Source organism: Stigmatopora nigra, chromosome 8, assembly GCF_051989575.1.
Source record: "Stigmatopora nigra isolate UIUO_SnigA chromosome 8, RoL_Snig_1.1, whole genome shotgun sequence".
Lineage (NCBI taxonomy): Eukaryota > Metazoa > Chordata > Actinopteri > Syngnathiformes > Syngnathidae > Stigmatopora > Stigmatopora nigra.
Genome location: NC_135515.1, coordinates 9,064,280 through 9,081,328, shown reverse-complemented (window position 1 = coordinate 9,081,328; position 17,049 = coordinate 9,064,280). Strand labels below are relative to the sequence as shown.

Here is a 17,049-nt window from a genome sequence, read left to right as displayed (position 1 = left end):
AGTGATATTTAATTGCAGCCTGCAGTTCTACATGAAATAAAATTTGTCCTCTTGACTGACAATGATGTACATTGCATTTATAAATAACATGAGAGAAATCAGATCAGCTTAAAGTCAAAACACACTAAACAAAATTCAGCTGCAAATATTTTTATTCACAGACAATGTTTATTTTCATCCAAACACCAAGACAATACAAAGATCTGACCTGAGAATTTAATAAGGATTAACATTTAAATTCGTTTCTATTCATGCATAAAATCAACTAAAGTCAAATTCCTGTTTGGGTTACAAAATGTGATTACACAATTATGTTTGCCTTACACAAACAATGAACAGCATTAGGATTTGTTCCCCCTGTTTACTCATCTACCTTTGGCTGCTCTTTTTCTAAACTGTGATCATAACCATCAGCAATGATCAGACATTCTGGTAACATTTCCTCCAACAAAATGGTTACCAATCCTGGAGTCGAAATGCCTGGGAGGCCTGATATATTCAGACGCTGCAGTCCCCTACAACAACAAAAAAGGAAAATGTAACACAACAGTTAGGGATAAATAACTTATATATAACTCATATTTTCTCGCATTTGTCGCTCAAAAAATGATGACTGAATAGAGGGAATGGCTTATATGTACACAAATTAGACTTTACATAGACAAAACTGCAAGGTGACAGACAAAACACCATAATGCAAGACAATGTGGCTGAAATTGTAAAATATAACGATTTAAAAGCAATTTTAAGGGTACGTATGGTATGGTAAGTCAATTTGTAAGTCAGTTGATAAATGTAAATTACTTCAGATTCCTCAGAGCAGCCAATCCGCCTGTGGTAATGCGTGGACAATATGATATATCCAGTTCCTTCAAAGAATCTTCAAACAGGTGGAGCCTGGCCAAAAACCAGTCATCTACCTCAGTGCATCCTCGTACGGACAGAGCGCGCAAAGACGTCTGTCTCACTGAAAGACAAGTCATAGACATATCCTTACAAAAACTGTAGATCAAAATATAATCCAAAAAAACTCAAATGGTTCATAACACTCATACCAAAATTGGACAGTCCAGTGTAGTTGATGAGTGTATTGCTCATGTCTATTTCCTCAAGATATTTGTCTTTGTGGGTCAAAAAGTCCCAGGTGAACTTGCCCTTATGGTCCGGACGGAACCAATCAGAATGGCCAGCAAATCTGGGTACACAATATACATGCAAAATATTCTGAACAATAGTATAATAATGAAAAGAAGCCCTATTTGTATATAAATAGAACATTTTATACAGTCTGCATCATGTGTTGTGCTGGTAATATTACATCTGATATAGCTACTACAAGTAAGTGATGTTTACAACAATAATAAACTAATTTTGAACAGCAAGTTAGCACCTAAAAGTGGAGAATATAGGGCCACCTTAGTCCACTGTAATACCAATTTGAAGTGATGGAGTCATCCTACATGTTTTACTTCATTGGGCTTTTTTTAATGAGGGTATCGCCAATTTATTTTACATATGCACGTGAAACAATTGAACCCATAGAATGACTTCTCTGCTCATCATTTTACAGATAAGGCAAACAATAGTTTTGCGGCCCCCAAACAGTGAGAGAATGTTATTTGCCCTTTCCACACCAGGAGAAAAAGAACACAATTAAAGAAGCAAAGTTAACTTACCGTATCCCCCCTTTTAAACACAGGGCGAAGTAAGCTGCCGCAATGTTGGACCCATAAAGGTTTTCGGTGTAGCCGTAGTGACTGTGAAAAATGCAACAACAAAAAAAGAAGACTTTTTTCTGTGGACCAATACAAAATTGAGGGATTTATATTCCAATACTTAAATGACATTGGATTAAAGCAGTGGTCAAGGCTGTCATCATTTTGTATTTATGTTTTTATCCAAGACCACAGGTATTAACTTGCAATATTTATATATATATAAACTGTGGCTATTTAGTGCCACAGCCTCGCAGTTCTGGGGTTTTGAGTGCGAATCCAGGTCAGTCCACCTGTGTAGAGTTTGCATGTTCTCCCCGGGCCCGCATGGGTTTTGTCTGGGTACTAGTGAGGATAAAGTGGTTCAGAAAATTAGATGAATTTGTGATTGTGGCATGGAAATGTTCCTCTGAAGTTAAAATTAAAAAAAATGTATATATAACTCGTTAAGTGCAATTTTATTTTCATTTTCTTACGCATTCGTTGTCTGCAGCCTTCGCCATTTCAGCCAAGAGATCCATTTGAAGAACCACTCGAATTCATAAAAACGCTGGCTGAGAAAGTGATGCACACCAAGTTGCAGGGGAGGCCAACCCACGGGTTTGGAGCCCAATGATCTCTTAAAAACTAGAAGCTGAGATGACCGCTGGCAGCACCCAAGTAGAGACTAAGGAGTAAATATCCAGACAATAGAGTGAGCAGAAGCCCTATTGACAACACGCACCAACAAAAAACAACGCACTTCAGCCCGTGTTTTAGCTATCAGGACGCGCAGAAAGGAGCAAATCGCGACACAACCTTTAAAATAAAGACAATAAATGTTCTATTCGACTGGTGCAAAAAAAGCTTTTGGAAGATATTCGGGTTATTCGGGTAATTTTAGCGGAACGTTAAGGACGACTTACCACCAAAGTGGCAGACATGATGGAGTTCTTCTACAGAAGCGCACGAAGGTCAAAAAAACAAGTGTATTTCCGCATATGTTTATTGTCCACAGGGTGGCGCCATTGAATCGAATTGACATATTTATCCTGCAAACATAGGCAATCTTTGAGTTCCCTACAATGTCGCACTATCTGGAATTGCAGTGAATTATAATTGTTATTTTACATACAGGTCAGACAATATAATATTTGCATTAAATGCTCATTTGCTCAAGTAATTACTGAAAGTGACTGATGTGTTGAAACTGTAGGAATCCACTAAACGAATTAAAGGTAAACAAGAATGTTTGCAAGAGTAAAAATCAATTTATTATGGAGTTGGGAATGAGTGGATAATACTGAACACCTTGTTAGTGTCGTCACGCACACGCACACACGCACACGCGCTCACGCGCTCACACGCGCGCACACAGACGTGCGCATGCGTGCATTCAGATGTGAGAATTGTTTGGCACATGCAGACCTCACAAATTAAAAAGAAAATAACTATATCGGTGCTCTTTTAGGTGGCAAGGTAAATATACGATCATGATCACGTTTAATATTATTTGTGCGATGTGTTTGAACGTGCACTGCAAATATCCTGTGGGCAGTTCTCATATTATGATGATATATTGTAATATTGATTGTGCACATCAAGCGTTCACCAAGCCTTCATGTAGTGCTGGGCGATATGGGTAAAAAAAAAATCTCTTCACCATTTCGGCCATTTTGAACCACAATAGGATTATGCCACGATAAAATGTTTTTTTTATTGTTAGATTAACAAATAGAACAGACTAGAGAAAGTTTCCCCCTTCACGATCCTTAAATACCAACAAAAACAATTGTCGTGCTGCAAAATCTAACAAATCCAGACTTGCACACACCCAAAAAAAATGTGTTGGAAAAAAAGATAGGTTATCCATTTAAATAGGAGGTATTAAGATGATGCAGATTCTGTTTTGGTCCTTTTTCCTCAAACGTAAGAAGGGTATTTCACATGTAACTGTGATAATTATAGTAAATCTGTGTTATGTTGTAAAACAGACTCAGGCATTTGGAAACAGATTAGTAAATAAATGTTGTACACTGTTAACACTATATTTTTGTGCAAAGAATTTATCATTCTTATTTGTTTTCTAGATTGAAACAAGTTCATGCTTGTCACAGAGCAGGGGTGGTGAACACTTGGCTCTCGAGCTGCATGCGGCTCCCGGTCAAAAGGTTTGTGGCTCTTTGCTTCTTATCATATTTTTCATGTGCTGTGGCTCTTTGCCTCGTTTCATGGTTCTCTTTTCTCTTAAAACAAACTAAAATCAATCAGGCTCCATTAAAAAAATACATTATTTATACAAAATAAAATTTGGTTTCTTTTGTGCTCCTTCTGACTTGTTTGCCACCCCCAATATAGAGTTTTGCTGTAGTGCTGTTATTAGAAATGCCAATGTACAATATGTAATTACTTTAAAATGCCTGTAATTGTACAGAAACTTGAGAATATGGTGGTTTTGGTAATGCCCGAGATAATTTTGGGTGGCACACAATGATGTCTCCCCAATTTTTACAGTGAGCTTGAGTAAGCCATGTCCCAGTGGGGAAGCCATTAGCCCCAGGTTGTCTTCCTCGTCTTTCACGCTGCCTCAACCGATTCCACACTCACAAATAAGTACAGTCCACAGCTCTTATCCTTTCACATAGACAGGCCCAAACGTCTGCACCATTCTCAGAACTGTTACCAGCTGTCAGTGTTGCGTTGTTGCAGGTTTTGGCTTGCTTTCAAAAGGTCATGTGGAGTTTGTCAATCTAGTGAGGGCTGGAAAACCATTAATGGCACGGTCGAGCTGGAATATACTGGCGTCACCTTAAGGGACCAGGACGACCATTGAGAAGGGCCATTAAAATACATTGTACATTTTAAAACGGAACTTTTGAGCACAATCGATATTACTAATCACATGATACACGTTTTTCACATCTGCACTACTTTCTACGGGCAGAATTCATTACCATGGAGACAAAAAGGACTTTAGGCCATCTCAACCCTCCTCCTTTTCCAAGATGCGCAATTATAAAATATACACCAATCATTTTCAGGATGAAGTCACTCCAAAAAGCATGTTTGCCTTAAAATGAAAACAACAGAGCAATGCTTTATGATATACCAGAAATTACAAGTGAAGCAAGTGAATTGAAGAACAACTGGCTGGTACAGTACATAGTCAGATAGCCAGTGAACACATTATGACACATTATTTTATTAGTTGCAGGACAGGTTTCTCATTATGTGTGACCATGTAGATTGTAGAGAATGCACCAGAGTTATTACATGCAGTTTAAAGGTCGGGGTTATCCTTCCCTCTATATTCGAACCCCTTCAAGAATTCTCTTGTGGATATGTCCACACAAATGTGAATTAAAACACCATGCAAATTAAAGTCTGTCCTATATGGACTGAATTAATTACAATGTTCTATCATTATTTTCTTATGTAAAAGGGTCTCTGACTTTCTCATCTTGTTTTTCCCTTGAAAAACAACAACTGTACACTGGCTTGGGTTTTTTTTCTTCCCCAAAGTGACAGCTACATAGCAGTATATGAATAATTTAATAGTTTTCAAAAAAGTGCAAGTGTTACATGAGCTATGGTATGTAATATATGCAAGTTGTAACCCACACAAACCTTTTTTTCCTTGCATTAAACTGTCACAGGAGACTGCAAGTCACTGATTCTCTCAATCACGGATGTGATATTTGAGAGATTACATTTGTAGAAGCTTTTCAAATTCAAAGCATTTAAATTGACTGTATGAAAATGATTTGTACTCATTTTTCTGGTAAAAATTTAACTTGATTATTATTGATTTTTAAAGTCCATCACTTGTCATTTACTTCATCAGCCTTCTTATATAATCTCCTCCATTCCTAGTTCTTCCTTCATATGCTGGATGTCAGCAGTCAGGACATCAGACTTGAAGACCTGTTTCCATAAAAGAAAAGTGCACGTAAGTAAGTTTTCCATTTTTTTTTATTGGGTTAGATTTATTCTTTTTCTCTATTCTCAATAGCAGCATTTCTAAGGTGAGTTGTGACAGGTAAGTGTTAATGTATGACTAGTAATGAACCAAAAGGAGAAACGTTGGGAGAAATGGAGATGGAAGATTCACAATCCATCTTTAAATCATGAATAACTAAACATATTCATTTTCCTTTTCTTCTTGGCATCGTCAATCATATCACAGTATGAATCTTCGTCTTTTCACACCACTGTGGCCTCATTATCTTGAGAATGGCACATAGGGACCAAACATTATTTTATCTCCACCTATGCTGTGTGATACTGTGTGTTTCCACTGGTTTTGTTTGTATTCATATTAATCATATATTTGTTTGACAAAATTTGACTTTGATCACATTGATAGAGCCACATTTCTATTGCCCTGAAAGATAAAACAAGGATATTTCTATATAATCAAATTAGTTTTATTTATTCAGTTTATCAAGTTTAACTCTGTGGTTTATTGTCCTTTAAAAATTAGTTTTATTTATTTAGTTTATCAAGTTTAACTCTGTGGTTTATTGTCCTTTTAATATAGTATAGTTTAAATATTGTGTCATGAGGGATTCTATTTATTTATTAATTACAGTAATACATTTATATTGCCTTTTATGGAGTCCCAGTGTGCACATCAAGCAAGCTCACATCAAGCTTTCACTCATGTTCTAATGTGTAATGGGCTTTTCCTGACATTTCCTATATAGAAGCATTCATAATTTATATGCGGATATAAATAAGTACATAGTGATTGAATAGCAACCAGTCCATGCAGTAGTTGCTTGTGATGATCTCTGATTGTTTGAAATTATAAACAGGATACATGGAAGAATGAATGAAATGTACATGTATATCTGTCATGGAATTTATTTTCTTTCTTTGCTATATATATGACAAAAGCATCAGCCAGAAAATTTGACTCGCGTTTTAGGAACTCAGTTCTTGATTCGACATGAGTCGAAATGTGATGACCAACAACTTGACATGGACTTGTAAAAAAAAACAACGCAGATTCGGACTCGACTCTTGGACACAATGAACTTCATATGACTTGGCTTGACAATCCCTTTTTCTTGATATATTCTGAGTATAGAAAATTGAACTATAGTTTTAAACTAAATCAATCCTATTGTAATTAAAATATCAGGTTGAAATAGAATACATTATAATGACATTGTGTGCCTCATCTCATTTTACATTTGTATTTCATGCAGTACTTATAGTACAATAAACAGCTCAAAATGATCTGTTCAATTTGAACAATTCATTCGAACTATCACTAAATTGAAATACAAGAATTTTACAAAATAGTCACAGTTGTTACGTAATGTAAAAAATCTTTCTGTCCCCTCCTGTAAACCCGCCCCACCCTCGCTCTCACCTATTAAATCAGGAACCTTTGCACTTTCATATAATAAGCTGATTACGCCTTCAAATCGACACACACACACAACAGGAGGTCTGATGGACACCAGCCAAACAGGACCAATTCAAATTTGAGTTATAGCTTCAAAATTGTCCAAAAAATGTCTTTAAAAAACAATTCCAATAATGTAATATGCCAATTTGCCCTGATTAACTCAACCCTGCAAGTCAAAAATGAAAACATCTCATAATTTAATTGCAGTAGAAAAAAAAACACGCACTTACACATGCATGGACGCACACACAGTAGAAAATATTCTAATTAAGTAGCCTCTTATGGGGCCGTGTAGTTATTCTGGCGAGTCTCATTAAGTTATACAGTAGCCTACATGGTCTCTGATGCTCATTGGCCACCTTAGGTTGCTTCAAGCTACTAACCTCCCTTCCACTGCACCAAAGCAGAAATTTACATTTTGCTGCCATTAAATTAGCAGATTCCTTCTATGTTGAAAATGTGCGTACATTTTTAAAAAGATAGCCCATTCCCTCGCTCACGCACTCTCACAGGAGCTTTGTTTTTATTATTTTTTTCAGTTTGCTGTCTCAATTTTATTGACAAATGACCAAGTAATGAAACATGAGCTTGTTTGATGTTGTACAAAAGTGGAAAGCTTCCGTACCAGTGTTGTAAGTGATAGCCATGGGCTTTTACAGGCTAATCTAACCTTGCTTTGACCTTTGGATGATAACAAGTACATACAGATGCAGTGCCATGAGCGTTGTGGGCTCAGAGTTCAACATAAAAATGGAAAAATAGCCTTGAATGTAAACTAAATACCGTCTCAAATATGTGAAAGATCAGACCAAGAGGTTTGTGATTTTCAGAAGCCACGAAATCATGTCATATCACACTAAAATAATTACCATATAATAGGAGACACAAATGGTACACTTGTCTAAATTTGCAAAAGTATTTTCCATTGTTAAATAATATTGCAGTCAGCAATAGCCTAATAGGCATACCATCAGTCCAGGGTGTACTTTCCAAGTCAATTGTGATGCTACAGCACCCTTAATGAGGAAATTGAAAGAGAAAATATTGAAGTGGTCATAGTCCTCCCTGCAAAGTCGACTTAAAATGTGCGGATAGGGAGTAAGAGGGATTTTTTTTCGTCATAAACATGAATCTATCAATACATTTGCTCTGCCAATTATCCCATGAGATGGATGCGGCTGCAGGAGTTTGTCCCAGTTAAATATGAAAAGTGTACTCTCTGAAATTGCTCGGCAATTGTAAAAAAATAAAAGTTTGTATTTTCAAAGTATTTTTACAACCACTAAGAATTAATTGCCCATCTAACATCAAAATCCAACAACATAATATGAAGAAAATGAGGAAACAGTCCAACTGACACTGTTTATACCAGTAAAAGTAATACTAATAGGAATATTTCCTGATTATTAAATATTTCAGCAAGCCATTAGGGAACCATCTATTTTCACTGCCCTGGAACTGCCACAAAATAAAAAGCAGCAATTGTAGGCTGACAAATGTCAAAAACATAAAATGCATACATTTATTCATTTGCTGTTGGGCTTATCCTTGCAGGGGTGCTGAAGCATCGAAGCCAACTTTAGGTAGTAGGCGAGGGACACCCTGAAGTGGTTGCCAGCCAATTCTATGGCGCACATACAAAGTGTTCACATATAAGTGGTATTGTTAATAATCAGTAAAGTTAATTATTAAAAAAAAACATAAATTGCAATGTATTTTAGAGGCTGCAGAAGTTATTTTCTGCTGTGTGACTTGAAGTACATTGACTGGTGTTTATTTGTGTAGAGTTCCACTTTAGTGCGCTTAAAATAGTTGGTCTATTTTGATGAAACTTTGGAAGTCACTTTGATTCCAAATTAAGATGGGGCCTCATGATGTCTTTTTAAGGGAATTTGATCTTACATTGAAGCCTACTTAAAGAGACACAGAGGAATCTTTAGAAAAGCTTTGACACTTGCAAAAGAATATGATTTTGGTAATAAGGCTGCTGCTGATATTTTAGATTTTAATGTCAATGAATACATAAATAATGAGTGGGAGGATTTTGACATATTGGGTGATAAGCCAGCGAATTCTAGGTTGTTTGTTATTTGTAGTCTGACTGAAAATTACATATTAAAAACAAATCTTCAATTAGATTCCACAAAGCACATTTTTTTAAACAACCTTTCCTTATATTATAGATTAAGATATCCTTCAATTCACTAGGCAGCTTCATCAGACTTCTAATCTTCTACCTCTGCCTATTCAATCCTTCTGAAACCCCCATAATATCTTTTTTACTTTTACTTTTTCACCCTTCACTCATTCATGCAATTATCTATCCATGCATCCATGCAGATCGACATTGACTTCACGCTTCACTTCATCATTCTCCAGATAAGCTTCACACAATTCATTGGATAAAAGAATCTTGCACAGAAAAAAAGAAAATCTGATAATGAAATCCCGGAGAAACTGCAAAAGTCACACATTGCTGGTGATTTTAGGTTTAGATCACAGCTTCTCTTTCTCCCTACCCCCTCCAACCACAAGCAAACCCCCTTCCTCCAGCTCTAGATGCTCCACTCATGCGTACCATCAGCGAGGACATTTCATACTTCATGTTGAAGTATGTGTGCTGAAAACTAATTAACGAGAGTCATACTTAATAAGTGCTCACTGATGTTTTTCATGTCATGTGAGCACCAGTCAGGAGTTGAATGGAAGCACATAGTGCATTCATCAGCTTTTCTACTCATCACTCACTTTATTATCACTCACCTTCCATTGTCCTTCCAAGCTTGAAATGTGTTATTCGTCTCGTTCTCAAACCCTTTCATGGTTGTAAAAAACAAGATGAAGTGCTGGCCTTCGTTTTTCAATAATGAATCCTTTCACGTATGATTATTCTGGAGTCTTGCTTTGACGTTGATAAAAGCTTTACTAATAAACTGTTTGTGCATTGCTGCTAGAACCAATAGACAAACAACACGCAAAGCCAATGTGCTTCTATCTTTACTATACAATACTTGTACAAATATACCTTTAGGGAAATTGCAAGGCAAAGTGCCTTAGAGGTTCAGAAAATTATTTTCCATTCTTGAGAAATGTTGGCATCACAAAAATATACCGTTGGTTTTACAGTTAATAATTCGGGTTTGAACACTTAGCCTATAACAGATGGCAGGTCAGCGTAATTTTTCTACTTTTTGAAGTCTTATTATATGAAATTGGCAATGTCTTTATTCACTCAAATTTGGCAGGCTTAATAAAAGCACTTTTTTCCAGTCAAATAACATCATTCATCAATGTTGATTTTCATTTTACAGCACTTTTAAAGCCAATGAATTGCTTAATAATTAAGTGAGCATCAAGGGTATCCTTTAAGAATGGATTTCTTTAAAACACTAGCAGAAAGGATAAATGACCCCACAAATTATATTTAGGAAACCCAGTATTGAGTATGCGCTCCAATTCAAGAGGGAAGCAACTCTGTCAGAAATGTGTCCCAGTTTTTTCCTCTATCAGCCAAGCCAACACACAAACATGCAGTTAACACGGGGAACAATTCATTTGGGTTCTGTCAGTAGCTGAAGACCTCATGTGGCCCAAACATTATTTGATCTCCACCTATCAAGCAATCTGTGCACATGCATCAGTAAACACGTGTCCCATTTATAAGCACAGGATGCTACGTCCACCAAATAGCTACAATAGGATGACCAAGCTGGTTCAAAAACACAGTCACAATCTTGTTTATTTAGTTGCGTTTTGTCATCATTAAAAAAAAAATTACTTGTTAATGAAAGCTTTAATTTAAATGAAAAGATTTCTTACTCAATCTAAAACAAGAGTAGAATGTATTTGATATTTTCTAGTATAAACTATACTATACAAATTCCTTCATCGTTTATATATTTTTTCAACTTTTTTTCCACATATTCCAGTTTATATTTTGAAAAGGCAACTGCCTCGCCTGTCAATCTAAATGACTTTTCCCTTCATCACCCATTGCGGTAGAATTATTGATGATTCTGTGGTCTATTCTATATAAAATGATCATTTATTTATTTGAGGATGGGGAAACTTCAATTTGAGATAGATTTGAACAATTTGCTTTGGAATTGTGTTGTTTATGTTGATTTTTTTTCAGTTTCAACAATTTTCACCATTAGACCCAATTGGGAGAACATGTTCCATTCACAGGAAAGCCTGTTAAAAAAACAAATCAACAAATGCCATAGTACACGATCTCCCTGACAAAATTATGTTGAGCAGTGAGTGGGAAGTCTAATGTTGCCTCATACCTTGGGTTGCCAAATTGAGATTACCAAAAAAAAGCTTCCCAAATGGATTGACATTGCGTGTGTACTGACTTCATGCAATATACCACTAACGTAGTTGCCAGATTGGTGTTTGGTTGACAGATTGGGGCCTTTTGGTGTGTTCATGGCTACATAATTTATGTATAGGAGGACCTCTTGACAAAAGTTATCTGGGTTAGTCGTCTCATCCCAAGTTCTAAATGCAAGAATGCTGGAAAGCCATATAACTTTCTCGTGTGGGTTCGACAGATGCTGAAAGGAAAAAATGACCGCAACTTTTCCTGGCATGGTCAATGGTACCAGCTTGTGTGCGTCATCAACAGTTTACTCAAAACAAAGTAGCAGGGGTTTGAGTTAAAGTGACGGATTGGAATTTTAAAGCCTCAGTAATGAGCTCTAATCGGGCCATTACATAAGGAAAGAGATGCATAGTAGATTTTTGTGATATGGGTTTGTTGGAGAGACTCTGATTGGGATTGGAAACATGGAAGTGAATTCAGATTGGGTTGGGTAGATGCCTGTGTATATGCAGATAAGATATGTTTATACAAGTATGTCTGTGCGCAGGTTTGTATACGTGTGCTTGTCAATATAAGTCAGCAGAGCAACCAGACAATATCCAGCAGCAGCAAGCATAGTTCCGGTCGAATATCCACTATCGCGTTTCGAATGAAACAATGACTATCGTTTCTTTGTAAACTTTAACATATGTGGGAGGGCCATTTGTAATTTAACGAATATGACTGCCGAAATGACAAAAAAAAAAGTTTTTTGTTTATTATTTGGCACCCGTGAATAGTTTTTATTCATTATTAAAACATGACAACATTAATATTTATTTTTACATTCACAATGACATTTTCCTGGTGACATCTGGAAACACAAAACGGTTGGAAAAGTTTTTGACCCAAAGGTTAACTAAAAAAAATGGCATTTCCCCTTGGAAGCGGTAAACTACCGACCATTCATTGAGTTCAAAAGATATTTCTCCCATTTACACAATCATTTAATCTGTTAATCTTCTGTCAACCAAGAGGAAATGTCAAATTTGAGTTGAGAGGATTTAACAGACAAAAGAAAGAACATCCTCTTACGTTCAGTCTCAATATTTCATTAGGGTGCTCTTTGAAATTAAGTGGTTTGGGGAGAGAAGGAAGTGCAAAAAGGCCTCTTTGTTTTGCATCTTAACAATGGCCATTTCTTAATTAGTTAAAATGTGGTAAAATGAGTTTTTAAAAATTACTCCAGGAAAGAAAAACACACTCAGATTAACAAAAATGTGCTCATGATGTCATATTACTGTATGTACCTTAGCTAGTTGGAGACATTTAGAATGAAGCTGCTTTAAAGGGCATGTCTGGCTGAATCTGCTTTGTTTATGCAATGCAATACAACGAGCCATATGACGCCTGTTTTAAAGCATGAAGGTCATACTGGTGGATTAATTAGGAAAAGTGGGAGGAATTCTTTTATTTACAGTAAATGCAATCTGTGCATGTATAACTAGTAAATCTGTGTTGCACATTAAGAAAAAAATGTAAATATCATGGTTGCAACCCCAAATTATCTATGCGCCTCCACTATCTATGCTGCGTGTAAAAATAATGGGCTTTGGTATCCTTATGTCCATTTTGTAGTATGTCTTGTTCTCATCAAGGCCAATAATGTCCAAGTCGAAGGTGACTTTTCGTAAAAGTGTTTTTTTTTATTTTTGATAGTTACATTTATACATTCTTATTTATACATTGTTGATGGACTGCTTCAGTGAGGCAGATGGGTCAAAATATATATTTGGGTGTTAAACAACGATAACGATGCAATATTTGCTGGTGTTGCAAAATCTGGCTTGGTTTCAACTGAACTGCCTTAGATCAATTATTAATATTATCGATATTGAAGAAATGAGTCTCTCATATTCGTGTCATTTTTGACCTGTATGGTATGTATTGCTTGCAAGTGCTTCAGCGGCAGCGGTTGGCTGCATTTTGGTGGCACTCCCAGCCGAGACCAGATATGGATTCAGTGTCATGCCAAATAGAGGCTGCCAAATGACCTGTGTGTAGTGTGTGTGCCCTCTTTTCTATGTGTCCATGTGCCGGTTGTGTGTTGGAGGCTACCCCTGGCTGATTTGTAATGTGCATGCTGGTAACGAACTGTGTTTGCGCTAGCGGTCAACGAGAGGAAGGCTGGTGTTTGATTGGCGCGTGCCGCCGAGATCTGCTCCTTCCTCTCAGTGTATGCATCACTTCCTCTCACCCTGCCCTGAGCTACTGCCTCACCATCTCACAATCACTCTCACACGAGCCCTTCCCATTTTTCTTCTTCTTCTTCTTCTTCTTCTTTCCTGCTTTTTAATGTTTTTTTTTTATTTTCTGCTGAAGTCCTTTTTGTTATACATTGCCTCTTTATGCTGGTTTTGAAATCACATTTAATTTCAGTGCATCCCTATTTCTCTGTCTCTCCCTCTCAGTCCCACTTTGCTGATTTTCCACAGTCGCTATCCATTTTGTATCTCTTCACACTAACTCTCAACTCTCAGTAGGCCACTTTGGACTTAACAGCTTGACATCCACTTCATCATCCTCCTATGAAGAATCTTTCTCATCTTACTTGTCTCCCTTTCAACCCCTCTAAATTCCATTTCCTGCATTTCCACAGTTTTCTGTTGTCTGCACTCACCCCACCGCCTTCTCCCTTTTTTTCTTCTCCTCCTTCTCAGCTGTTCTCCCTGGAGACATTGAAGAAGCAGCCAGGCAGAAGGGCCAGCATGTTTCCCCCTGTTGTCTTTTCTGTGCTATTAGAGAAGACTTTTTAAACTGCCTGTCCTCATCACTGCTCGTCTGTCTCGAAGTCTGCATCTGGGAGTGAGGAACTGGCTTGGTCGCGGTAGCATTGTGAAATTGGGGTGGCAAATCTTCCTTTCAGTTGAGGAGTTCTGGCTAGGAATATTGGCTTAGGCCTTTATGTGAAGAGTTTGCATGGTTTCCCCGTATTTGTGTGGTGTTTGCTGGTTTGTGCACTTTTGCCTTAATTCCAGCTTGGTAATAGAAAACAAGTTTCCTACTCAATCTTCACACAGGCACATCACCATACCAAAATAGTGTGAGTCCTAAAATCGAAAGAATGGCAACAGGTGGGTACACAGAATTGTACCGTTTTCCATAAATTGGAAGCACACTAAACTTTAACTGGGTGTGTATTTTCACATAATTTACTGGCATTGATATAAAAAAAAACATGTTTTCAATTTAAGAATGAGTGGAATGATAACATTTCCGTAAATAAAGCTGTTATATGGCTACCTCCATTGTAAGCCGGCAGCGTCTTACCATGATATTTCTCCACTTTCCGTTCATTTTCTGGTTATCCTTTTGTCCCACGCCACCATCACTTACTTTTTTTTTTTGCATTTCTGGGCCAGTGGCTTTTTCTTTTAGTCTTTGCATGTCCCTCTATCCTGCTGAACCTCACTCAAGGCCATCCTTGTCTCCAGCTTTCCTATCTCCTCTTGTTAGGACTTGCCAACTCTTTACACTTCCCGCAGAGGTTCGGACTACCAATCCACCACTTCTGTCCTCTTTATTTTTACTTAAACCTAAGTGATCCTCTTCTTGCTCTCACATGCAGTGTCACATATTAGCTTGCATCCTCACTTTGCCCACGGCCCTGTCACATCATGTTCGGCACCATTTTGAGAATGGATTGCTCGGGACGCCGGGAAAAGGGAAATCTAAACATGCTTTGATTTTGAGAAGGCACTGCAAATCTGTTTGTGATTTGGTGCTGCAAAAATTGCACTTTGCATCATCAACAAAAAGTTGATTTTCAAACATTTAATACATTGATCGTTTTTATATACTATTGTGGATGTCACCAATATTCTCTCTTTAGTCAAATCTGTAAAATCTCTTATGAAAAAGGATTATTGTTTTGAATGTTGCAGGCAATAATATAAAGGCAATTTAAAAGGATCAGATTTAAAATACTTGCACACTGATTGTATGCCTAAATTAAAACAACTATTGGAAAAGCTACTGACACATAATAGTGATGAATAAATTCCATAATAACTTGTGGTACCGTTTAGCTCTTTGCATTTAAACACCAGTTTTAGTTATCTTAACTATTATCCAGTGCACAAATAAGTCATCCGATACAGCATCTTTATGGAGGAAAGTACAGCACATTTCAATCAAGAGGGTTTGAGATTAAAATCCACAATCTCTTGACCATCCCCCAGATGTGGTCACGTGACACAACCAATACCCAACCCTCTTTACTTCTTGAGATGCATTCATATCTGTGTACTTGCAGCTGTCGTTTATTTAAAGCAATCCTAAAGATAGCCCTGCCCTTTCCTGCTGTCTGTCATTGATGTTTTGCTGTTGTCTTCACTAAGTTCTGTATTGCTTTGCGAGGTATTTTCATAGAGTGCACCAAGTCCATGAGGCTTTTCTCTGGAAATAGAACAGGAGTATGATTTCCAAGTGGGTTTCACTTATGTGCAACCGTCTTGCATAAAAATAGCAGTATTTGAGATGAGTATGGATATTTTGAAAACAACAAGGTTAAACTATTTATAGCCATTGTACTAGAGAATGACATGATGTTAGAGTAGACGTCGGGTTTATTTATGCATAACTTTAATCTAACTATAGACAAACACTCAGGAGAAGCATGATCATTTTGGAGTGAGCTCACCATCATTCCCTGGGGTAAGAAAAGCCTGGCTCCCAATCTTGCGAGTTCCATTATTCAAGTTACATGACAAAGGAAAGATCATTTGCATAGATATAACGCTCTGAAGCCCAAACGGCTGTTTTAAAGTTGGCAAAAATGGCTGCTCAATGCTAAATGTAACATAGCATGAATAGTATGACATAACATAGTCCACAAGTTAAATTGATACGTAGGTACTACTATATGGGGAATTTTGATCATTTGATAAAAATTCTAAATTATCTGAATTTACGCAATGACAAAAGTGCGGTCAATCTAACTCAGGGGTGGGCCACATTGACTTTAAAAATTTGACAGATGGGCCGGGTCAGCCCAAGATATGATACATATAAAAAACTGCATCCGTTAACAGTACATATGAAACATAAACAGAAAAAAAAGATTAAAGTATTAACATACTCATCACTCCTCATTAAAGTAAGAAGTAGAAAGTACAAAGTAAAGTAAAAAGGAATGTATTAAGAAATATTAAATGATAAAAAATAGAGGGGCTGGATGTGGCCCGCGGGCCGTAGTTTGTTCATGTAGTATTTTGTCAAGATGCAGTAATATAAGGTTGTATTATCTTATGGATTCCAATTATAATTCTCGTTATGACTATGGGGCTTCCGATGGTGGATATAGATGAGAAAAGAGACTATGATGCTGATGAGGCTATCCATGGGTAACGCCGCCAATGATGACATGCTGTCATCCCAAGGCAATCACAGATAGTTGTGTGATGCTTGACTCCACACTGAAAGTAAACTATACCAGGATGATGTGGAGTATGAGTCCCGTGTGTGTGTTTTTCAGGAAGTGACGCTGAGCAGGCAGCCATCTGTCATCAGATTAATCCTGCCTGTGCTTAGAGATATTACCGGCTGACTTATCACCGTGGCAACGAGCC

General features: G+C 37.1%; 2 protein-coding genes across 5 annotated transcripts in view; one reads left to right on the top strand and one right to left on the bottom strand.

Annotated features, from left to right (window-relative positions):
• Nucleotides 1-134: 134 nt before the first annotated feature.
• On the bottom strand, nucleotides 135-2,774 carry dmac2 (distal membrane arm assembly component 2). Its single transcript, XM_077723453.1, has 6 exons — nucleotides 2,621-2,774; nucleotides 2,192-2,382; nucleotides 1,677-1,757; nucleotides 1,056-1,195; nucleotides 805-967; nucleotides 135-515 (listed from the first exon to the last, which is right to left on the bottom strand). Exons 1-6 carry the CDS (start codon nucleotides 2,636-2,638, stop codon nucleotides 362-364), a joined length of 747 nt encoding a protein of 248 aa, XP_077579579.1. The 5' UTR covers nucleotides 2,639-2,774; the 3' UTR covers nucleotides 135-361.
• A 283-nt stretch (nucleotides 2,775-3,057) lies between these two features.
• LOC144200491 (uncharacterized) overlaps nucleotides 3,058-17,049 on the top strand; it is a 41,363-nt gene continuing 27,371 nt past the window's right edge. For 2 of the 4 annotated variants that reach the window (XR_013327121.1, XR_013327122.1), the window contains exons 1-3: nucleotides 3,058-3,173; nucleotides 3,785-3,865; nucleotides 5,568-5,643. Coding sequence is in view for 1 of the 4 variants with exons in the window: in XM_077722696.1 (XP_077578822.1) it covers nucleotides 3,846-3,865; nucleotides 5,568-5,647 (100 nt within the window). In the remaining 3 variants the exon portion in view is untranslated. Of the gene's footprint in view, nucleotides 3,174-3,784; nucleotides 3,866-5,567; nucleotides 5,648-17,049 lie in introns of all 4 variants that reach the window. The other 2 variants (XR_013327120.1, XM_077722696.1) reach the window with 1 other exon arrangement.

Coding starts and splice junctions, on each gene's coding strand:
- dmac2 (XM_077723453.1), bottom strand. Junction 968..1,055: donor CACTGGACTGTCCAATTTTG/GTATGAGTGTTA, acceptor CTTGTCTTTCAG/TGAGACAGACGTCTTTGCGC. Junction 516..804: donor GCTGCTCTGAGGAATCTGAA/GTAATTTACATT, acceptor TTGTTGTTGTAG/GGGACTGCAGCGTCTGAATA.